The sequence below is a fragment of the Bombus terrestris genome, chromosome 1 (assembly GCF_910591885.1).
Source record: "Bombus terrestris chromosome 1, iyBomTerr1.2, whole genome shotgun sequence".
In the NCBI taxonomy this organism is placed as follows: domain Eukaryota; kingdom Metazoa; phylum Arthropoda; class Insecta; order Hymenoptera; family Apidae; genus Bombus; species Bombus terrestris.
In genome coordinates, this window is record NC_063269.1 from 12,574,595 (window position 1) to 12,598,460 (window position 23,866).

At 34.2% G+C, this 23,866-nt stretch overlaps 2 protein-coding genes across 13 annotated transcripts in view; one reads left to right on the top strand and one right to left on the bottom strand.

Moving 5' to 3' along the window:
* On the top strand, positions 1 to 19,473 carry LOC100650755 (protein quiver). 7 transcript variants are annotated; one of them, XM_020865329.2, is made up of 9 exons: positions 7 to 333; positions 3,477 to 3,714; positions 4,214 to 4,337; positions 4,421 to 4,532; positions 7,095 to 7,150; positions 7,851 to 8,000; positions 11,862 to 11,909; positions 12,303 to 12,449; positions 13,066 to 19,473. In XM_020865329.2, exons 6-9 carry the CDS (start codon positions 7,976 to 7,978, stop codon positions 13,320 to 13,322), a joined length of 477 nt encoding a protein of 158 aa, XP_020720988.1. In that variant the 5' UTR covers positions 7 to 333; positions 3,477 to 3,714; positions 4,214 to 4,337; positions 4,421 to 4,532; positions 7,095 to 7,150; positions 7,851 to 7,975; the 3' UTR covers positions 13,323 to 19,473. The 7 variants fall into 7 exon arrangements, with proteins under 7 accessions (XP_048262411.1, XP_020720988.1, XP_012168323.1 ...); XM_012312933.3 differs by having other exon boundaries at positions 4,421 to 4,506; XM_012312940.3 differs by having other exon boundaries at positions 4,421 to 4,499.
* Positions 18,712 to 23,866, bottom strand: part of LOC100643518 (histidine decarboxylase) — a 14,223-nt gene continuing 9,068 nt past the window's right edge. For 4 of the 6 annotated variants that reach the window (XM_012312903.3, XM_048406384.1, XM_003393377.4 and 1 more), the window contains exons 8-17: positions 23,507 to 23,577; positions 23,385 to 23,404; positions 23,194 to 23,292; positions 22,598 to 22,818; positions 22,304 to 22,413; positions 21,601 to 21,609; positions 21,300 to 21,470; positions 21,164 to 21,240; positions 20,973 to 21,081; positions 18,712 to 20,483 (exon numbers count right to left, since the gene is read on the bottom strand). In XM_012312903.3, the coding sequence (XP_012168293.2) occupies positions 20,143 to 20,483; positions 20,973 to 21,081; positions 21,164 to 21,240; positions 21,300 to 21,470; positions 21,601 to 21,609; positions 22,304 to 22,413; positions 22,598 to 22,818; positions 23,194 to 23,292; positions 23,385 to 23,404; positions 23,507 to 23,577 (1,228 nt within the window). In that variant the 3' untranslated portion in view covers positions 18,712 to 20,142. The remainder of the gene's footprint in view (positions 20,484 to 20,972; positions 21,082 to 21,163; positions 21,241 to 21,299; positions 21,471 to 21,600; positions 21,610 to 22,303; positions 22,414 to 22,597; positions 22,819 to 23,193; positions 23,293 to 23,384; positions 23,405 to 23,506; positions 23,578 to 23,866) is intronic. The other 2 variants (XM_048406394.1, XM_048406390.1) reach the window with 2 other exon arrangements.

A 23,866-nucleotide genomic window follows, 5' to 3' on the forward strand; every position in this document is an offset into this window, starting at 1 on the left:
TGGATCCGCACTTCGCTTCTATCCGATTGCGCGACTTGGGTGGCGCTTCGCGGACCGTGCCACGATGCTTCCCGACGCTCAAACGCGCTAGCGTAGTCGCAATCACTGCACCTGCTTACATCGCATCGTCCATCCCGTACGTGGAATCGTCCACCGCCATGCTGGTGATGCAGTGATCGTATAAATCACCGAGAAACACCGATTAATCGACGATAGTGACGGTGACCAAGCAACTCTTCGAAACTGGTGATCTCCGATTCCTAATCTTCTGTTCTTCGACGGGTTTCCGGTTTCGTTGTACGGTTGAGTATTCCAGATCTTCTTATGAGTTGTGTACGTATTGACGAGGGTATAAAACGTACAGTTTTACGATTACTATCGAGAAATGTTTCTTCATGTTTGGCTTATTTGCGATTGCCTGTAAGAACAATTGATTCTCGTCAAAATACATAAAAATTCTTTATGTGAACGATTGAAATTTTTGTAGTGTTCGTAACGTATTACGTTAAGTTTGTGTAGAACCAGGAATACTGAAATTATGCACACGTTGTTTTGTTAGTCCATAGCTAGTGTTCTATTTCTTTATGCGATTTTAAATTAACATCAATTTGCGCGGCTTTAAGTTGTGCCTTTGCCCTCCACTCCGTTGCTCCCTCCTCCCTCTCCTCGACGTAATTGATTCGTTACTTTTTATTTGGACTCTTTGTTATTTAAAAGACGCTACTGAGATAATTGTTGCATCTCATAACGTTGAATTTAACGAAAACACGTCGCACTAATTGTAACTTCGTTTTTTACACACTTTCTTAGTCATATTTCTTTTTTGTTAAAATAAAACGCGTTTTCTTTCGTCCGTCAGTCGCCCAACACTTGACCGCGAGGGTAAGCGTTTGATCATTGCACGCGTTGTCTATTTAAATTGTCATTAATGAAAAAGATTCACAACGTTGCACTTCATGTTTCATGTACTGTTTAAATAACTGGATCAGCATGGCGGATTGTTATTATATATTTATATAAGGAAAATGTCACTTCGTTTTATATTATGAATTACAATTCAACCTTAATGCGGTGGTACTTTTACGCAGCAGACGTTGAAGCCTCTGAAAGTGATTGAAACCTATGAAAATCCAAGTTTACGGTTACGGTATGAAAACTACCAGGAAATATTGCGATGTTTATTTTCTCACTTCATGATCTAGACAACTTATCGCATTGTTTTGCTAATTGTTAGCTTTTTATTTCGAAAAACTATGAAAATCTTCTTTCGATTTTTGTAAATTGATCTCGATTTACATCGAAGAAAATACATCGTGACAAATTTTTACTAATTTCTAATTACTAATACCTTAAATATCGTATTATAAATATATCCTTAATATTAATTATTTAGCGAAACATCAAAATCAGTTTTTAGAGTTTACTTTAAAAGATTGATAAATTTCGTGCAATTTAGAGCAATAAATGCTTAAAATTTAATCGTTGTCGATACAGTTGGGTCCAAGAGAAAGTTTATCGCTTCATTGTTTATTCATTCGATTGATTGTTTACTTGATTTTTTTAATACCAACACGTCAAGATTGTTAACATTGCACGTAATGAATTTATAGAAAGATTGGAAGATTCGATTCGTTCCATCATTGTTTTTTTTTTACGTAAAATATTTGCTGCGCACTATACTATGTGCATTGCATATTTTTTCATGAACATTTCCATTATGCATTCCATACATCAAACGGCCATTTCATTTGTTTTCATGCAAACATTATATGTGTGTAATATCAAGCCGTTTAATCGATCGCCGTATACATATATCGTTTGCTGATCAATTGCTTTGTCGCACACAGAGATTCGAAGCATTATATGAAATTCTATACCACTAGTGCGTTTAAGTTATGCAAATTTATATAGACGCAAAGCTTATTGATATACGAACACAAGCTACTTATCTTACTTCGCGTTTTAAATTACGTAAAAGCACGAGTATTTTTTCAAATAATCAATAACAATCTTTTTACGCAGATCTTTTCTATCAGACTATGAAATAAAATAGTAGTAGTAATAAATAATAAATGGAATAAAAAAGGTATACAGTGTAATAATATTATTCTTTATTTAATTTCTTCAGAAACGAATCTCTTCAGGCATTTATTAAAGGAAAAAATAATGAACTTTTATTTTTCTGAAAAAAATGATGTACATCGCTCCTTGTTAAATTAAAAAAATTGAAAATGACAAGAACGTTAACGGATCCTTTTTTAAGAACCTTGCTCTTTTTACTAATAAAAACAAAATAGTATGTAGGAATACAAAATAGTATGCAATAGTATACATGAGTCATGTAACATGCTCACATCAAATAACTCGTAGACTATTTGTTGTATGAAAAAATGTTTTAAATAAAGCTTGTCCTGTTTCGAGTGGAACACTGGATTTGTTTAGGTGAAGGCATTTTCAAAATCTCAAGATGACCTCTACATTTTTTTTATATTTGCGTCGAAAAATGATTACTTTAGAAGATATTTTAACTTTAATTTGTCAAATTTGACTTATGAAAGACAAATACATAAACGTAAAAATACTGTTTTATTGTTCTTTCCTTGTCTCCCTTACATTAAATTTGAAAAATTAAAGTGAAAATATCTTTTAAACTAATTATTTCTCGATCAAAGTACTCTAGCACTTCTTTGTAGATAATTAAAAAATGCATCAAACGGTATATACAGAAATGTGTAGCTTCCTGCAAGAAAACAAGGAGATTTCGGAAACAGCTGCACCTAAACAAATCTAATGGTCAATACATTTCGAAACAGAACAAAAACACTTTTTTACAGTAAACAACTTACCATTTATTTGAAGTGAGCATGTTACGTGACCCACATTTGCATTGTTTGTATAATTACGTGTAACTTTATATGCAATGCCGCGATAAGATACGTGCATTTTTATCACACAATAATTTTCGTCGTATTTGTTAGAATCAACCTTCAATTAAAGAAACCTATTTTCATTTTCTCTGCATTTGCCAGTATTTTTTAAGAAATGAATTAAAATAAGCTGTGCAAATAAGCAACCACTTGAATTGTAAAATCTTAGTGTCTAATAAAAGCGGTTTTCAACCATCTTATATATGTTTTATACTGCATTAATTTCGTCACATCATTGTAGTAACGATGGTAATAATAAAAAATTTATAACTATTGACATTTGTTCAAATTATGTATTTCTTTTAATCTTGGTGCGCCGGTTACCGGTGGCCCCCACGGCGACACCAACTGGTTGAGTGCCGGTCACCGGTGACCCCCGTGGCATTTAACGTGTTAAATTTTACGTTCGTGCAACATTTTGAATATCTCGTTTAATCAAGATTGCAGTTTTCCTTTTTATTTTCATCGTCCCTCGTTAAGCATTGACGATCGTTCGTTCTCAGACGATTCATTGGAAACGTCGAAACTTTTCGCTTGAAATTATTTCAGGATCGTTCGATGTACGGACAAGAAGTATGGCAGGAAGATGAAACGACAACACCATGGCAGAAGATACGATGTATGCTGTGACAATTGTTTATCCTTGAGGCAGCGCGTCAAATTCATACATACGAAACTATAAAACGTCACGCATTCGTTTAGCGTGTGACAGTTTATAGTTGTCCTCCGAAAATTATTTTTTTGTACGTCACAAACGGCCAAAAATTTTCGTCAATATATCACAGAGGTAAAGTATATTGCTGGCTTATGAAATTTAAGTTGTATACCTTGTGGAGTTTTCCTAGTTTAACTTTTCTTAAATAGGTTTATATTTCTAGTGTCTGTTATAATTTCGTTTTGTAATATTTCGTGTTGTAATTTCGTTTTATAATATAATTCTGCCTTCCTTAGTTAAAAATTCTTACATTTACGATCTCAAAATCGATGAAAATTGAAGTTTAACCGCTTTCTTTGTACCATCTCTCACATTCTTTTTCATTACATTCAAACATTTAAATATTATTTCGCGACAGTTTCTATAGCATATAACAAATATCTCAATATTTTGAAAAATAAAAAAATATTAGATATAGAATATTTATAATAAAATATAGGATATTTTAGCTAAGAAGGGCAGAATTGTAGTATTTTAATTTTCATGTTTGCGTCCTAGAATTTATAGAATTATTAGAAGCTTGCATAGAAAGTTGGAGAGACGCGAAACTTTGATGATAAATTGCTTACAGGATAATCAAGCTCGTTAAGCTTGCTATTTATTCATTCTGATATGGCTGGACTTGTTACAGCAAAACTCCAAAAAGCACTTGATTCCGTCTCGTAATTTATCTTATTCTGCGTATTTTAGAGCAGGTACGAAGATTTGTCTTGCTTTCTAGGAATTTCTTTCTTACTCTCTGATATAATAATATCTTCCTTATTGAACTGTGTTACAGACTGGGTGCATAATTCAATTAAAAGCAAGTCTCAAACAACATAGTCAATGCGGGAATAATAAAATCATGTTATGCAATAGTAATATGTAATGTGATATGATATTATTTGAGAGTAATTTATAATAATTTTTGTTTTATCAACCCGTGATTTTTAAGAATCCTGCATCGCCTGTTTTAGTTTCGTGCGATATTAACACTAAACCTACTAACACTTCGCGTATACCTATTTCTACCGTGTGCGGTCAAAATGACTGGTGATTAAAGAAGTAATAGTTTTTATGATTTAACTTAGATAATGGTTAATTTATAACTAAATGTATATAAAGTTTCATAAACTTTCATAAAGTTTCGTCCAAATTTACTTTTGTTTAATTTCAATTATAGATTTAAATAAAAAATTACACTTTTATTTATATAGAGATATATCTTATTCAACTTCGCTACATTTTTTACAAATTATCAACAACAAATTATCAACATTTGCCGCATACATATTTCCCACATCTTAAACAAATTTTCGTAATTTTGTAACCTTTACAATTTCTTACTTGATAAGTTTTTTGTAGTAATGAATCTAAACTTGTTGATAGTTTTATTGCATGGTTTTTTCATCGTTTATATCAATTTTGTGAATTCTCTATAAGTCGGCCCCATACTGTAAATAGCATTGCAAATTTATTAGTTCGTAAACGTTGGCTTCTTTCGCTCTTCTTATCAAATCGTATGAACCTCATAATTTCAGCAAAGTCATTCCTGCTCATTGTTTTTGGAAAAAATGCAAGTCTCCAAATTTTACTCCATAAATATGAAACATCTAAATTCTTTGCCTGATATGTATCTCGGGCATATAGCAGAGGAATAAATGCATCTAGTTTTGTTGCATCTAATTTCCTCTTAGTCCCCAATACTCTAAATGCTTCTTCCATACATGTAGTAACTTAATGGGTCTTTAGAGTAAGGACAAGTAATGATGTTTTAGTTTAACAAGCAATACTCAATACAACGAACTGATTACAATATCGTCATACGTCTTATTGTCATACTCGGCTCTCAACTTTCCGATTCATACTCTTCGGCTCCTCCACTCACACTCTCTCCGGCTTCTGCACTCACTCTCTCTGACTTCTCAACTCACACTGTACGACTTCTAACTAACTAATACCCCATGGATTAGCATCCCTTTGTCTTTTCTTAGCCCCACCACGTATGTGTTCCACGAAGACCCGCGAAAGGCCTTCACGTAGGCCTTTTTTACGAAACTATTCATTTGAAGGACCGACGACACATTGATGGACCCGACGACGCCTCGGCTCTCGCGACATTGTTTATGGTTCGACCGATATCTTAGGCCTTTTGTCCACGATACTACATACATTTTATTATATGATCCCTTACACGGTCTATTTGTCCTTTCATTATATGCCGTTTAGCATATTCCTAAAAATATTATAAATTGATGTCCTGCCAGGTTTGGGACTTGCATCTATTTCTTTCCAAACTGTCCCATCCAGCCCAGTTTCGATACCTTGGTTCTCTACATCAGTCTCACTCTTTGCTGTCAACGATAATTTCTTTCCTTTTTGCTCTGGACGTGAACACTTATTTATAAATAATATTCAACTTTGATTCGGTTGTAAATAGTTTTTCATGTGTTTCCATGCCGTTTTCAGTTGCTGAAGTTTTTTGTTCATCGCATACTGAACAGTCTTCTTCTATGTCCGTTATTTCTTTTTTATAATTTTTTTTTTAAAGTCGTGACATTTTAGGGTAAATATTTATCACAGAATAATATCATGTACTTAGTACAAAATTATTGTCAAATTTAATATGCTTTACTTTTGCTTTTATTTTACACAAAACGCTCTGAGATGCTTCCTGTCTGAGTTTTAGAGATAACAAGGTTAAATGTCAGCTGATTGACTTGAGATGTATTCTGGTCGAAAGGTCGAAAGATGTAATCTGGACGATAGCAAGTAAGAATATGCTCTGTGACGATGATATTTATAAGAAAATATTGATGAGTATTGGCCATTCTCCACCAACGATACTCGAGTGTGGAGTTGGGAAAAACCCGCTTTTCCCGTGTTTTATCGCAATGAGTGATAATCCTATGAAACTTCTCGACTTTCAAAATTTTTGTAACAATGGACTGTAGGGTTAGGATTATTATAGGCCTGAATTCATGTCTTGACAGCTGGTGGCCATCTTGATCGAAGGATGGATTATGATTTATGATAAAGTTACGAGTGTAACAGTTGTTATTATTTGTTATTACTGATTTTGTTTGTCATTTGACTTTGAAATAGCCTTTTCTTTGTACTGATTGCATTTATTTTACGAGTAATTAAAATATTTTATCGGCCGGTCTAATTGACCGCTCGCGATAAGCAAGGTAGAATACAATTTCCTCTTAGAAAAGAAAAGAGCAAACTAAAAGTAAATACCGAAAAATATATTGTATGCATGTTTTAGGAAAAGTTAGAAATTGTGAAGCGATATGATAACGTTTAAATATGGTTAAATTTGTGTAGAAGTTTGAAAGCGGTCAATTTGACCAGCACTGGTAGGTTTAGTGTTAAAAGTATTGTGCATGAGTACTCGGCTATGTTACTATGGAAGCTATTTATAATTATAAGTTAGATAAGGAAGATTTATTTATTTATTTATTTTATAGGTTAGCGGACTCAATTATTCTACTATCTGCTATTTTTCGCATGACATTACGTGAAGGTAAACACATACATAAATTCCCCATACGCATAACGTACTTACAAGCATACGAAAGATATCTGATAAAATATTAAGTAGCCAAGGTTACGAATTCGTAAAACGAGAATATGCAGTGCTTTCTTGGCTCAGTTACATACCGCATTGCTGCAAGATTGCAAGAAAAGCAGAATATATTGACCCAAATACTACTTACTTCTAATTACTAACATATGTCAGAGAATATTTTGATCCATATCTATTTGAAATATATATGTATATATATGTATGTATGTTTATTCTCAGGCTTATTATAAAACAACGGAATTAGTACATCAGTAATTGAGCTTATAATTCTTATTACTCTAGTATAATGAAATTGGATTAGTCACTATTTGCATATTAAAATTTTTATTCGAGATACATTTTCGTATGCACCAACTTAATAACTTGGCTTCTTTTTTTAGAACATCGTTTTCTATATCTTCTTGACACGGTTCACGTTTCATATTTCGAGGCCAAGCGACGTAATTATTAACTTAAAGTTTCCGTAATTTCACAACGCTGTGGAATCCATAGATCCATTCGAGATATCGATTTTCTAAATGCGGCGATTCTATTTCAGCTGTATTATGCTTTGTCCCTCGATTATTAGCGGCCACTAGTTAATGGTAAATAAGATTAATACCTGTCGAGATTTTGAAATTTGTCCCTTCTGTTCCAGTAAATTGTCTGACGGACGAATGCAACTTCGTGAATCGCGTCTGACCTGCATTCCTACTGTAGGAGTAAGCTTGTAACACGGCATGAAGCTGGATCGGAAGTAAGAAGAAACCATCGCCAAAAAACATGTCGCCGAATCACTTAATAATGGGTGAGTTTTGTGAAAAAAATGTCTTTTTCTTTTTACTGTATAACCTCTTTTACCAGACGAAAGAAAGCTGAGATTATTTATGTTCTTAACCACGTTCTTCATTTATGGTATTTTTGTAAAAAAAATCCCAGACACGTTATGTAAACATACATACAAATATAGAAACACGAAAACTTAGGCGCGGACTTAAGCGAAGATTTATTACGACTTGTTGCATCATTTTCGTATAACTGTGTTGTTAAAGTTGTTTCAAATCTACATTTACTGTAATAACTGAATTCCCTTTTATAGTTATATCTCCTACAAATTGATTGTCTTTTTCGATTTTCTAAAGAAAATACTTTCTGTTCCACCTGTTGGTTGTACATTAACATTTGAAACGAACATGACATTCTAAATAACAGCATTTTGTAATTGCATAGTTGTTATATCGTAATGGAGGTTGTATATTAATTGCACTGATTGCGATGCTAGTAAGTGTATCCTCGTTTAATTTATACAGCCTACAGCAAGAATAGTAGGTAGGTTATATTTCGTCTATAAATATAGTAATTGTAAAAATAACATTTATTGTTAGTAAATTAACATTAATGCATATATAAACAATATTTTTCCTGATATTGGCTTCCTAAAAAATTTCATATTTTGTTTAATCATATCGAGGGCATGGATAAATTAAGGATAAATTAAATCGTAAAGAAACAAATATTAAAAAAGATGCATAAGCAGAACTATTTTAGCACTTTAATACAATTCACTATTCTCCATCGCGGATTGTATTTATAATCTGATGAGTTCTTAGAACTCGGATCGAAGAAAGAAATAAAGGACAAACAAGAGAAAATTCGCAACCTATTCTTATACTGTGTTATTCATCGCTTTACACCGTTCGAATCTGCTAGAGCCTTTACTCCCTCGAAACAGTAACTGTGCCTGAATAGTTAAATACGAATGGAACGTGCTTTATCGATTGTTTTGGAGACAATCAAGCGCACTGCTCGGGGTGAGTGTGCAGACGACGAAAAGCAGAGGGGAAAGTAGCAACAGAAGCTTGTGATTAGTGTTGATAAAGGTGGACATACACGAATCCTAGTCGTCGATAAAAGTATCTTCCTTCTCAATTTCTTCCACTCCGATGAAGCACATGTCTATTTTCGTTACTATGATAAGATGTTCTCTGTTTCATTTAGTTCGAGAACGTCTCGTGGACGAAAATCGTCACATATATATGTAGTATCTTAATGGGTCTTAGAGGAAAGGACATGTAATGATGTTTTGATTTAATTAATAATATTCGAAGCAACGAAATGATTACAATGCTGTCGTACGTCTTATTTTCATACGCGGCTTTCGACTTCCCGATTCACACTCTCCGGCTTCTACACTCGCTCGCTCTCGCTTCTCAACTCACACTCTGCACACCTTTTGCATCCGTCTTCTCCGGCTTCTCAACTAACACTGCCTTTAACGTCTCTTTGTCTTTTCCCGTCGTTCGAGACACGTGTCCCGAAACGCCCGTGGCCAGGGTCACGCAGGCCCTTTCCACAAAACTATCCACTTAAAAAGAAGACCGACGACACATTGATGTACCCGACGATGCCGCGGCTCTCGCGGCATTGTTTATGGTTTGGCAGATATCTTAGGCCTTTTGTCGACGATACTACATATATGTCGGGTTCTTATTAGAGTTAGGGGCGTATAACGAATCTTCACGTGAATTGGTCGTTGTTGTTATGTACTATAGATGGTATTTACTGATACAAATGTGATTATTACAGAGTTTAACGAGTAATGGCGGCGATTGTATAATCGAGATGTCGATGAAAATGAATTTAGGTTCGATAACGAATCCACGATCAATGGGATGACGAATGCGATTTGATCCGCGATTCTGCTGTGACTTAACGTACTTGTCCACAGTACAAGTAGAACTTATCTGACTGAATGTTAATCCAAGTGGAACTGCCCTTATATACTCCTCTCCGTACCTCTCTATACCCCACGGGTCAATCTTTATTTTTAAGGAGAGCTATATAATTACTTCATACCTCTATTAGATACACGTCCCTCCCTTGACCGTGGCTACGTTCAGCGACCCGTTATGTCACTTCGAGCCCAAGCCCACTGTCACAAATCTCGGGCACCCATACTCGGATTAAATCACCAAAACAACTATTTCTCAGTTTTATTATTTAAGTACAGCTATAATAAAAAGTCGGGACTAAAGTATTGAGAACCTTCCAAACATTCCAAAGGAAAGGCCCCGATGTCCTTTCATCTCCGACATATATATATACATACATCTGTACATAAGAATTTATATTTTATCTCTGTGTAAGCAAATATATTCACTTCGTAAAAGTGAAGTATAAGTTCATACAGTAAAAGTTCAAACGAAGCATACTTCGTAGGCGAACTGGGTCATTCATGTTCAAGTGTAATTTCTTTTATGTTCTAAGGTTTTGAAAATATCTAAAAATAAAATATGTACTTGTTATTTGCTAATTGGGTCAAATAAAACTTTGAAGCTTTTTTCAATAAAAATACAAATTCGAATGAGAAGGATTTAAGTATCCGGTTTGTTTATGGAAAGTTAATAACAATCTTGCAATTCCTACATAAATTGGATATTATGAAATTTGAAAAATCCCATATAAACGTTTTATACATTTTATTAGGCATTACTAAATATGAAACTATTGTTTGAATAAGACATTGAGGAGTACTTTTATCGTCAACAATATATAGTGATTATGTTATTTCGTTTCATGTTTTTGTTTTCGTAGATATATGTACTGTACATAGGTTTATGTAAAAACGATATTCTAGAATTAATTAAACTAGTATTCACGCGTACGATCGCTGCCCCTGTGCACGAGGTACGTACCTGTTAGTTATAAGTTGGTAAAAAGCGATAAAAGTTTCGATGAATGGTCGTTATCGTTAATCACATATTTCCCATACATGCTACAACAAAGTCACCCTGCATAGTGGAAGGTATGGAACTAGAATGAAAAATACATTTCATCATTTGTATATTTTAACATTATTATAAAGAAACAATTTTCGAGTGACTTTTTAAAACTTAAACTCAAAAACAGAAAATACAATACGTGAGAGAACGTGTTCCTATCGTTGTTATTTTATAACACGAAGCGCCAAGAAAGTACTATAAGTATGTCGTAAACTATTAACCTATTCTATTTCTATGAGCATGGGTCGAGTTTAGAATTCAAGCATTTCTAAACCAATGACCATATATTTCACATCGAAACCTATCTTGTAGTTATAATATTTGACAGGGAACAACATTAATCCAAAGAGCAGCATTGAAAAATTCATATCATGAATAGTACTTTATGAATAGTACTTTACATCAACTATTAAAATTCTTATACTACCTCAATTGAAATTTCGTCTATCGAGATATCTAGATATTTTAATCATGTTTAAAATTACGTAACTGGGATCAAATTTCATTAAGCAATTATCATCTAGTAGACGAACGATAGAAAACAAAAAGAAAGGACTAACAACCGAAAAATGTGAAATATCGCAAACGATATTATCAATTGTAAGAAAATTTAACTATTCGATATCGTTAATCGCGCAAATAATAAAATATTTAGATATTAAGATATTCTAATGTATTCGTAGTCACGAGTGAAATTAGAATGCAATCATGGCGATATGTGTCGTTGCAAATAGCGAAGGTAGTAGTAGTAGTAAGAACAATATAGTGGGTAGACCTAGCAGTGTGCTCCCTTTTGCTTCTGTTGTTCATGATTATCATTTCGTAGATACCCACAGTTAGTATTATCCTTTTCATCTTCTAAAGCAATGGCCAATGTTTCGTTTCAGCGGCAATTGTACTCGCGGTTGCCACCGTCTGTCGCTCGGAGTGCCAGAGTGAGTGATCAAACCAGCTTCACTTCAGTGTCCTTTTTGCCATCGTTATCTGTCAACGTTATTCCGCAGGGCTTCTTGTCTGAAGATTCATTCTCTCCACTATTTTTATTTCCTTCTTTTCTTTTTTCTTTAGAATTTAGTTGCATAAGATTGATATATAAATTAATTGTACGCTGTCCCTGCTCATCATTTGATTTCTGTTTAGTACATTTAGTTTGCGATTTTAACGTAATTTTTTCTTTACGGCTTCCTTTACAGTACTACTTCAAGGAAGTTGATTTTGTTAAATGTAATGATACTTATGCCGCTTAATATTTTACTATATCCATCTACATTCATTTCGAAGTTTGGAGATCAATGAATGGCGCGCTTTATTACAGTTATATTTTACAGCTCGTTCTATTTATTGCTACGAATGCGATTCATGGACGGATCTCAGATGCAAGGATCCTTTTAATTACACCGCACTTCCAAAGGATCAACCACCTCTCATGACTTGCCATGGCTGTTGCGTGAAAATGGTTCGCAACGCCAAGTCACGTAAGTATTTTCTTTTCACTTCTCCACTCTTTCCACTCTTTCCACTTTTGCGATAATTTTCTTTGTGTTTTTTATATTTTTCTCTATTTCATTTCTTTAAATGTTTTTTTCATATATCTTTTGTGAAAACAATTAAACCTTCTTCTCAATAAGAAAAGTAAAACAAATAGGAAGAAAAATTTCAAAATATTTGCAAAATAATTATCCAAGATTCCCTGTAAATACTAATAATCATTTCCCATGAAGCTTTAATAAGCAATATTGACATTATTACGTCTACGAGCCCGATATTTTTAACTAAAGGCGTTGGTTTGGAACAAGCAAAAGTTTCAAATAATCTATTTCGTAATTATACAACTCTAAGAAAATCTAAGCTCCTGTTACACACGCTTCTATGATTCTCTTCTTTAAGCTTTCTTATTTTACGATATTATTTCCAATTATTCTAAAATCCTCCCAGGATAATTAATATATAATTTATAGATGTATATAATTATTTTTATATCAAAATAACATTTATTTCACAATTTAAAATTTGTAAATCACATTATATTTTGTTCGCATGTACAATTTCTAAATGTATAATAATTATTCGTATTTTTTCGTCTGTTCGTAGCATATGAGAGCGTGAGGCGGACCTGCACCTCGCAACTACAAATAAATTTATTCATGGTGGACCACGTGTGCATGATGGAAAGTACCGGCACTGGTCACATGTGCTTCTGTGAGGAGGATATGTGCAATCATGTGTCCCCGACCTCGTGTTCGAATCCTACACTCCTGCTGATCCTCTTGACGATCCTTGTACTACGCTCGGTCATTTTAGGGGCCCCAGCTTGCTTTGTAGAACGTTGCAATCGTCACGACGTATAACACTGATTTATTCGATTCACCTGCCAGTGATTCCGATTATATCCTTCGTAGAATTAATTTTTAGTCAGCGACTTGAACTCTCGCCGAGACGAACGGTTCTCACCAGTCACGTACCGGTTGGATAACACAGAACACGTTGTGTTTCTTTTCACGTTCGTACCAAACCAGAAAGGTAAGACACGAGCTGCGTGTTCCTTGAAAGAGAAGGGAATCGGTCGATCGTCGATTAATCGTGTCAGACCGTTTTAACCGTACATTTCAATTTTTGTGAATCAATTCATGAATCGAAAATCGACGATCCATATCTTCTCTTCAAAGAATTTTGCTCTCTCGCTCGTCCTGGTCCTTTCTTCGGCATAAGTCGTAACGAAATATCTCGATCGTGTTCTCTGTAGATAAATCATCCGATTCTCTGTCACTCTCGATTTTGCTACGCGCTCTTCCTCTTGATTCACAGCCCCTCTAAAATGTTTTCTGTACCTTTGCGATGGTATTTTTAACGACAATTTTAATTCGTTTCGAAGTGAAATTTATCTTATTGGAAGATAGTACGTGTTTTAAAAAAAATATGGATTTTTTCCAATTGATATAAACGGACAATTTATTATAAATTTTTTAGTTTGTTCGTATTATAAGTTTTAAGTAAATTAAACGGAGAATGATAAATCAAATTCGAGCTATCAGAAAATTGAGCCTGAAGCGAGTAAAAATTTAGACGCGTTCTTTAATTCAATGTATGTTCGGGTGATGTTTCTATTTGATCAATGAGATGGGAATCCTTTTCTGACGAAGTTTTGTTGCATGGAATCCAGAATCGATTGAGACCATTCCATTCTTGCAACTGTCAATCAGTTCTTTCGTTTTTTCTTCCAGTATTGATGTATCTTACAATTAGAACTTTTTGCTAGTTTTTTCCTGGTCATTGATCGTTACAAAGTCTTAAGCATCAAGTTTTCTAGCTCTCAAAGCATCTTAATGGCCGAATCGAGCTGCTCCCGATACGTAAGAAATAGTATTCGTCATTATGTCGTGGTATTTTGGAATGTTTTTTCATTTTTAAAGTTTCCAGTGGCTTGCCGTTTATCAATGTTCCATACCAAGTTCATCGTATATCTAAGCGAATGTGGATCACGAAACTTCAAAACTTTGAAACGTAGGTATACTGTTGTTGTTGTGTACAACGTTGTTCGATCATTGCAAGATCTTGGAGCTAATGTGTGTTCTAATTGTATTACCTTAAATACACATTTAGCGCTTTCCCAAAGAAAATCTCCAAGTAACGGAGGATAATCGAGACACAGAGAGAAAGAGAAACACGATGTACATTCATTATTTTAGCTCATAGAGGTCGACTGATGGACAATTTTCGTATTAACTCGTTACATGCTTTAACACCATATCAATGTTGAAAAGTAACTTTATAAATGATCATTGATTACGAGAACATTACCAAGATCATAATATATTGAAGATCCTTGGCACTTTCAGAAGATTTTGATCATAGATAATCAAATTTGAGATGTATAACTAGTTTCTCTTTGAACACTTTCGATCGCTATTCATCAATATCTATACACACACCTTTGACTCTTATCCAGTCGAACAAATCGTTTTTGTATATCACGTACGAACCATCAGCACCCTCAATCACTCTCTGTTTCTTGTTATACATTGTCGTAACGATTGTCGTACTTCTCCCCCGCTGTTCTACGTCTCTAACGACTTTTATACGTTTGCCCATTTGCCATTCTTTACGAGACACCGGTGTTTCGCGCATCATGCACCATAGGACAGTGGAACGAGAATGACCCATGGTACACGGAACTTAAAGTAGAGCAACGTTCAGGCCGCATGGTTTCGGCATGTCCATCTGTCAGCAACGTCATGAGAAAGCAACGACTACAGCCGGCAAGCATCGACAGCAGAATTTTCCAGTTCTACGTTTTCCGACTTGCTTGAGTCACGGGCGTGTGCTTTTTCAATTTCCAAACAAATTATTCTCGTTTACTTTTTCAATTATACGTAACATAATAGAATATTACCAAAGGCTTTAACGTTATTTGATTAGATTTCATTATATAATGGATGGGGTCGGGATCGATTCATTAAAAATTTGATTGGAACTCGATTGAAATTTGCTATAGGATTAACAATGAATCATGTATAAGATTGATCGTTAAAAGGCACGCGCGCGTGGAATGAACCACAGTAGTACTAGTGAGTTCGACAATCACGTATTTAGCAGAAGTGTGTTCCACACGTAGAAAAGTGTAAATTCGAGTGCATGGATTGTAGCACTTTCATTAACAGTGAAAAGGCAAAGGAAACTTTACGGACGGCTTCTGGATGAAAGCTTTGCAGCCCGATTAAAATTGCGTATTACCATTCACGTTACGATCTCATCCCCTTTCCTCCGTCCCGCGATTATCGTATCGCCGTGCAGTAGCACCTTGCATGATACTTGCATGAATCTGTTGTTGTTAGAAATTTTTGCGAGAGACTAAAAATCCCGTAGTCGATGCTTCAACAGGTAACAGACTTTAAAATAAATGAAACAAATATATTCGTATACGTAGAATAAATTTTGTTCGAACTGTTTCAAAATTTTCCAACAACTATTATTTTAAATTATTCTACGTATTTATTATATATTATTTCAATTATTGCAATATTAAATACAGCATATTTTTACAATATCTGGGAAATAATAGAAGAAACAATTCAAGTACGAAAATTTCAAGTTAAAATTCTTATTCTAATCAATACGAAAGTCTGTTTCCAAAATGAGGCTCGGCTCAGTAACCCGAACACAGAACCTTCCATTCCGACGAATGCAACGCGAGGCTGATCGGATTAATTAAAAAGCACAACGTGCGCCTTCAGCTTCGATCGTGCCACGCCAATTACGCGCATCAGCGGCGTCTCGAGCGCTTTCAGGCTTTCGGAACTAATGTTCGATCGCGATCGATCGATTAGGCGACACGCAACGAGGAACTCGATCGACGAAAGCGACGTTGAACTCGCTCGAGAATACTCGTGAATCGAGCAGCTTTACGATCACGCAGTTTGTAAATCTTTTTCAGGGTATGGCTGGCACGGCCAAGTTGAACGCGCATGTCCTCACAGAGAGGCTCCCGGTGTGGAGCCTCTTGCCAAACAAGCTTCGGTGCTTGCGAGTGAAAGCGAGCTAACCGGTGTTTCTCTGGCAAGCCATGCGGCTCGTGTCGCGTCATTTGTTCATTGTCGCACGCGCGGCTGCGAGGCTATTTCTTCGAATCTTCTTTTTGTTCTTGCGTTTTTCTTCTGTCTGCCCCCTTTTTTTCAGTTTGTCATTGCGCGACCGATCCGATCAGCGTTTGCTGATTGCACCGCAACTCGCCGAAGATCGAAGAGTAATTCGATTAATCTTATCAAGATTATTGTCAAGAACTAATGTACCTCTATATTTTTGGTAAGAAAAGTTTGAGATATCGAATTTTTTTGTATGTAGTTTTTTTTCATAGATCGATTTCATCGAAGATTTTATATGTAAAGAATGCGAGAGTATGTTTGATAAACGCAGCAGACAGGAGATGGGAGCTGCAATGACAACACTGACATCAGCATGTAACACGAAGCGAATCTACATTTTTAAGTTTGGCCTCGCAGCTGAAAAGAATCCACATAACGTTACCGATACAAATAATCATGCGAAGTAATGGCGGATGCGCTCAGGCGAATCTTAAACAGCTCGATCGAATACGAAGTGGATCCGACGTATTATATTTCGATCGAATCAATGGAATCTTTAACCGACTTATTTTGTCAAGTATTAAATGATGATATTAGATAAACTTCTAATGCAAATTTTAACGATGTTTCAGAACTTCGGACGTCAGAGATTCTTGTTCGTCTTGATCGAGGCTGTTTCTGTTTCGAAATAGAAAAACAAAAAAAAAAAAAAAAAAAAAAAAAAAAATGAAAGAGAAAAGAAAGACACAGGATCGATAATTTCTTTGCTCGCCTGTTTACACGAAAGCTCATGTCTAAGTGCTTGCATAAGAATCGAGGAAATTATTATCGATGTACACTTTTGTTTCTGTTAAAGATCGATGTTTACGATTGCGCCGAGATGTCAACCTATGTATCGATATCCTCTAACACTTTTGTCTCGATGTTGATAAACATTGGGCATAAACTGAATGATGTATGATGATTATATATTTTACGATGCAAGTATCGAGAACCCTCCTCTGTTTCTATATGTATCGATGTGTATCGATTTGAATGATCGTTGCCCCGAGATGTTCATTTATTCTGACCTCTTGATTCTTCGTTGGTGTCAGTTACGTTGATTTTAAAACGATTGATAGAGTATATACGATGGCATGAGGCGATGTTTCGATAGCAAAGTAGCGTTCTCAATTATACTTTAGCACGTGATTTCGTTGTTCCCCGTTTAGCTCCATGAGGACATTATTTTCTTTCAACTTCATCGATCGTTGTCTTAGCGTCATATATTTCATATGATTTCACGGTATTGTTAATTTGGACGACGTGTTCAAAGTGAAGAGATAAATATCTAGCTCGTAAGAAAATAAAATAGAGTATCAGGTGCTTTGTAGCTTCGTTTAATTATCGTATCGAATTTGCGTTATGAAACTATAATTGATATTAATTAGTTAATATTATTAACAGACGTTAACGAACAATGTTTTCGTAGATATATAGTTAATGATTAACTATTGCCTTGTATGCTTTCTTATCAGAGAATCTAACATTTATGCATTCCAAAGATTCGCTATATTATTTATTATATATTATCGGTATAGACCTTTACGAAAAGTGAAAGTAAAAATCGCTGGTGATAGAGTGAAATAATTTTTCTTCATGCACATATCGTTGCCTCCGTAGAATAATCACGTCTCGATAATGATGAAAAATTATCGTGTGCTGACTTTGAATAGTTGAACGCTGTTTAACGCTGTTTAACGTGATAGTAAAATGTCCAACGATACGTAATATTTAGCCGGTAAGTTCAGCGTGTCTTGTCAAAAGAGAGAAAGAGAGAGAGAGAGAGAGAGAGAGAGAGAGAACAGTTAGCGAAGAATTATTTGCTCTAGAGTTTATTAACTTTGTTAATTTTTTACCAGACTAGTACGATAGTGGCATCGAACCGCGGAATAGCATTAAGCTAGTGCTTAGCTATAATCGAAACATATGACTATTGAAAACGCGGTCAGTATTTTAAAATTATGTAGTGTTAAGAAACGCATACTTTCATACAAATAGCATGAATAAACGGATGTCGCGAAATATAAAATTTATGTGGGAAGAAAAGGAAAAGTTGAAGAAAAAATTGAAAATATTGCTAAAGAATTCGACCGTTATCGATTCTTTTTAATTGAAATACATCCTGACCAATATGGGATCTGTGGTATTAAATCTCGATGTAATCCAACGCATGAAGAGATCATAGAGAGACGTATAACATAGATATTTTCATGAATATTTCATACAAATCTGGACACATAATGTTATTTATCAATGCGAACTCTTGAAAGGTTGAAAGAGGTATTTAAAAAAATGGTGCGGTATATAAGATTGTTCCAGTTGTAGTTAAAGATGAGACGGTATATGATTGTTATAAACCAGAGTTATTGGACAAAAATTGTACAGAATTGAAGACAAGCAAAACCATGACAGATGGTTGTAAGGGCATATTGTAATTTAATGATTGTTAAAACGATTAGAGATGGTGTGTTGAGGCGCAGATTTTACGAGTACGTTATGCCCTTGAGATTTAATTGTTAGCGCGATATGTAACAGAGTATCAGGTGCAAATGAACGATACTTTCTTGACATATCTCAATGAAAATATACATTTATGTGTACATATACTCTTCCTCTTCTCTTTATGTCGTTTGAAAAAAAAGGGAAACCGTGTTAATATATAATATCGAAGCGATATTTTCGTCATCTAAATCATTATTAACGATGAGAGAATTATAAAGTACGGAACTGTTAAAAAGAATTATGATTCACAATAGGCCGAATTGTGTTTGAGATATGTTTTTCCAGAGATTGGAAAACAAAACATAACCGTGGCCTAGATTGGTCAGATCTGTCATCGTTGTATTCAAATTCGCAATAAAATTTTTATGTCATTGGATTTGGTTTTTTAAATGTTTTCTTAGATCCTATTCCCTGCTCTTTTTTCGGATCAGGAACATTGGATCAGAATCGTTATGCTAGAATTTACAATAAAATTTATGCTGTTAAATTTTCTTTTCGCGTTGTTTCCTCGTTCCTTTTTCGAATTGCTTATTGCAGTATACAGTACACGATATTTGCTTCAATTTTGCATTTCAATGTTTAGCAGAAATTCATGGTAAATAATGATCTTCCAATCCCATCGAACATAATATATCATACATAACACAGAATATATCCACTGTTAAAAATACTACGAACAATCCCAAGAATTTAATAAATATTCACACATCCGTTTCTTTGATTTAAAATACACTCTTGACTTGCTCAAGACAAGAATTCTATCATTCTTGCAACTCTGTCGAGAGAAAATAAACCATAGTATTATAATATCCTTAAAATATCCCTAGTATAATATTCTAAATACACGATAAGAGTACATGTATAATATTCTTAAAATAAACGGGGTAGGGAAGTTAATTAAATAGAGGGTAATTTTTAGACGGTAAATTCAGATTTAATATCGTAGCTGATTATGTACTTTCTCTTCAACAATTTGTCGCGAGGCCTGCGAGGCACCACGCTTAAATCTGAACAACATAGAATCCATCGACGTCACAATATAACTTTATTCCTTCTTCATGTAATGGCCACATTTTCTGCATACAGCTGCGCCCCCCACGCTGCCTTCGTTTCCTTCATCAGGATTCTCATTGTGGCTCTGCATCGATGACAAATCGCCGCTATATGGACGATGACCGATCGCAGCTATTGTTTCACTTCTCGGCAGATTACTTTCGGCAGACATTATGGACGTTAGAGTATTCGAGCAGTCTTGAGAACCGATCTTTACCGAGCCATTCACGACGTAATTTGGGCGAGTATTAGAAATTTGTTTTCTTAACGATTTGTCTACGTTTCCGGAAACTTCCGCCTCTTGTTGGTTGGTTGAACATTCACCAGGATTATCTGGTTATATAAAATAGGAAAATAGATTACCATTTGTTAGTGATGTATAAAGTTTGAATCTTCAAAGCTTTAAAGTTCGATCGATCTTGAAGGCAGCTTTTCTTAGAATTCATATCATATAAAACCATAGCTATCGAAACTTTAAGTTTCAGTTCTCTTTGGATTCAGTAAGGGAATTAACAATAATTTTATGCTGTATTTTATTTACTTCTGCAAAGAAGAACTATAGATTTAAAATCATTGATTGATTCAACCCATTCATTTCTTTTCGTAATTAAGTTACCAACTTTTAAAAATGATTTTAGCTTATTTAGGACATTTCGAAACTATATGTCCATTTATCTTTTTGGTTTGTACTCGATATTCCGCATGTTCTTCAGATAGCGAATATTAAAATATTCTTGGAATATCTTGGAATCATTCGTTATATGCAATTAAGAATTCTAATTCGAGTTTAATATTATTGTTGTTATTACTAATATTACTTGCCATTTTTGGATTGATTAGTGTTAGAGATTTCACTAGTTCCAAAATCTTCGTCCTCTTGCAATGGCAATTCTGACGCCATTTCTCTAACTGGACGACAGCTAACGTATCCCTAAAATATGTAGCAATGCAAATATAAAAATATGCATTGATAATTTTAAAACACTGTAAAAGGTAAATTATATTACGCCTACCTGTACGAGATCCATGCGGGAATCTAAAGAGAATTGTTTTCCTGACATCAGTATTCCCCGAATTCGGCGCCGCATAGCTTAAAATTAAGGTATACTTTGCTTTTTCCTACTTTATTCGTTGTAATTTTTTATTTACCTGGACTATCTCTAGCTTCGAGTCGTAGTTGACCAAACGCTTTCGTGCATTCTTCGAATACATCCGCAGTATCGTATATTGCAGCGAAGCTGCCATTCACAATTTTTGGTGACATTGGAGAATTAGCCAACAACAAACTTGAACCGAAATTTTCATTCTTCTCTCGAGTATCTGAAAATTAAAAGTCTCGTTTATTGTTTATTCCAATTATCCCAGTAATTTTGATATTAATTTTAATATCTTTAAAGGATAAAAGCAGAATAAAAAATATAAAATCACAAGTATTGGTAACTCGTCTTACCTGAGCTTTCTGCATTCCAAAAATTATAGACATGCATTCGTATAAAAAAAAGGGGGGAAAGAAAATCAAAACCAAGTGATTAGAAATAAAACTGTTTCTTATTATTTGGTGTAATTAAAAATACAAATTATTTGGTGTAACTTTGAGCAAAAAAGTATTGGCATATAAACAATGAAAATAAAACTCTAATAACGCTACATAAATAACATTCGCTACATAAATAATTAAAAAAAAAGGTCACAAGAAAAAAATCATCTTGAATCTTTACAAATGAACAATCCTGTTGTATATGTATATTTATGTATAATATGATATACTGTTTAATATCCACTACTAACTGTATACGTTAATAATGTTAATCATATACTTCAGTAATAATCCCATACACCACCCGTTCCATAAACGTTCAATGGACTAGTAAAAATTAATTCTAGTAATACTTTTTTATTTAGTATACCTAAGATCTCTTTCTGTATAAAACTGGAATGATTTGGATTTTTACGAACAGAAAGAAAAAAAGAAAGCACGAAACTCCATCTATTTAGAAAATCTGAAACAGAATGTTTAATAAAGAACAAGCTTACGCTCGATGAGTGCTTGAGCGGCATACAAAATTTGCAAGCAATGTTTACCTCAATACTTTAAAAATTGCACGAAATTGTTTGTATAAAGTCAGTCGATCTACCGTTCGTTTCTGCGTTACCTGCAAGTGGAACTCTCGCTCGTACAGGAGAAGTTGTTGTATCTCCTAGAATTTCGTTCGCTGTATTTCGTATCTCGGCCCAGTCTCTTAAGATATCTTCATTGGTGGTGCTAAAATTATAATCAAGGCTCAACAAATCTTAACTCAGAATTATTTTTTAAAAAACAACGTTCTCTAACATTTTATTGTCATTTCGATAATTTGTTGATTCGCAGAATTTTTTACGAAACTCATTTTCTAAGAATCATTACCTGCCACAAACAAACAATGAATTTCTAATAAATGTTGACTTACTTAGTCGAAGTGACCGTAAAACGAATCACGTATTTCCCATGCAAAGCAGCTGGTACGCAATGAACACGGCCCCTCGAATTCATCTTTTTCAATAAACGTTCTGTTAAATTATTTTCTCCACGAAGACGAAACACTACAAGTCCCAGATGCCTTGTTGCTGGAATTTCGAAGCGCGCGTCTGCTAAAACGAGCGCTTCAAATTTTTGTGCCAATCTGACGCCCTGAAATTCGTATTAGAGCAAAATTATAGAGAAATAAATTTAACTTTAAACATTGCCTACGTAACAGAACGCATTTTTAATAAAATCCTGCGATGCAACTTCGTTGACCAATATTATTAAAGAACATAACATTAGTTAATATCCATAATCAATTTAAGTTAGAACATTGTCTTTTAGAGATAATAATGATCTGTGACTAGTTATATAAGAAATATAAAATATATTTTTTATATAAATATTAATAACGATACTGAATAATTTTCTTACGCAAAATCACAATTATCTAAGGATTTATGCGAAGAAAGGTCGCAGAAACATTTTTGTATATTGTACACGCAGCTTTTTAACACATAAGAAGTATGATGTAATAGAAACCTCGCGAATATGCTTCTGAAGACCGGTGATTCCGTAATTTCTAATGACGAACCACAATTTCAGCGCTCTAAATCTCTTTGACAATGGGATTTGCCAGTGCTAAAATTATAAACAAAGAATAACACATGAATGTCGTGAATTAATTTCATCGGTAAAACTAACAGCACTTATAGAATATATTGATTACTTGCCATGTAATCGATGGCAAGCCCTGCAAATAAATAAGATGTTTTATTTAATCGAATATTTTAATCGACTGAATTCAAGAGGTTGTATTAAATGTGATAAAAAAGTTGTGTAGCTGCATCGTTACCTGAGTTTTCATGCTTCAAATACAACGGATCCACGTTAAAGGTTCTGTGCAATGCTTGGCTACTTTTCACCCTAAAAGAATTATTTCCAATTAATTTTTTCAACCAATACACATCTTTGATTTATAGTTCCTTTACGAATTATATATTTTCTCAGAATTTTATTTATTTCAATTGTTCGCGATACAACATATAAACATCACTTATTATATCGCAATTCATTTGATCGGTTCGGATTACTAATATTTAATCGGGTAGATTTACATATTTGTCGTTATTGAATTATAATTGAATGTACTTACTATCGAATATAACTATAATAGAAGAAACTTTACAAGAAATATTCCGGCGAAAGAATTGTT

What these genes read in the sequence shown, in the direction of transcription:
- LOC100650755 (XM_020865329.2), top strand. Translation starts at nt 7,976, where the DNA reads ATGTCGCCGAATCACTTAATAATGG. An exon ending in CTGTCGCTCGGAGTGCCAGA is followed by an intron (nt 11,910 to 12,302) that starts GTGAGTGATCAA and finishes TATATTTTACAG; the next exon opens with CTCGTTCTATTTATTGCTAC. An exon ending in GGTTCGCAACGCCAAGTCAC is followed by an intron (nt 12,450 to 13,065) that starts GTAAGTATTTTC and finishes GTCTGTTCGTAG; the next exon opens with CATATGAGAGCGTGAGGCGG.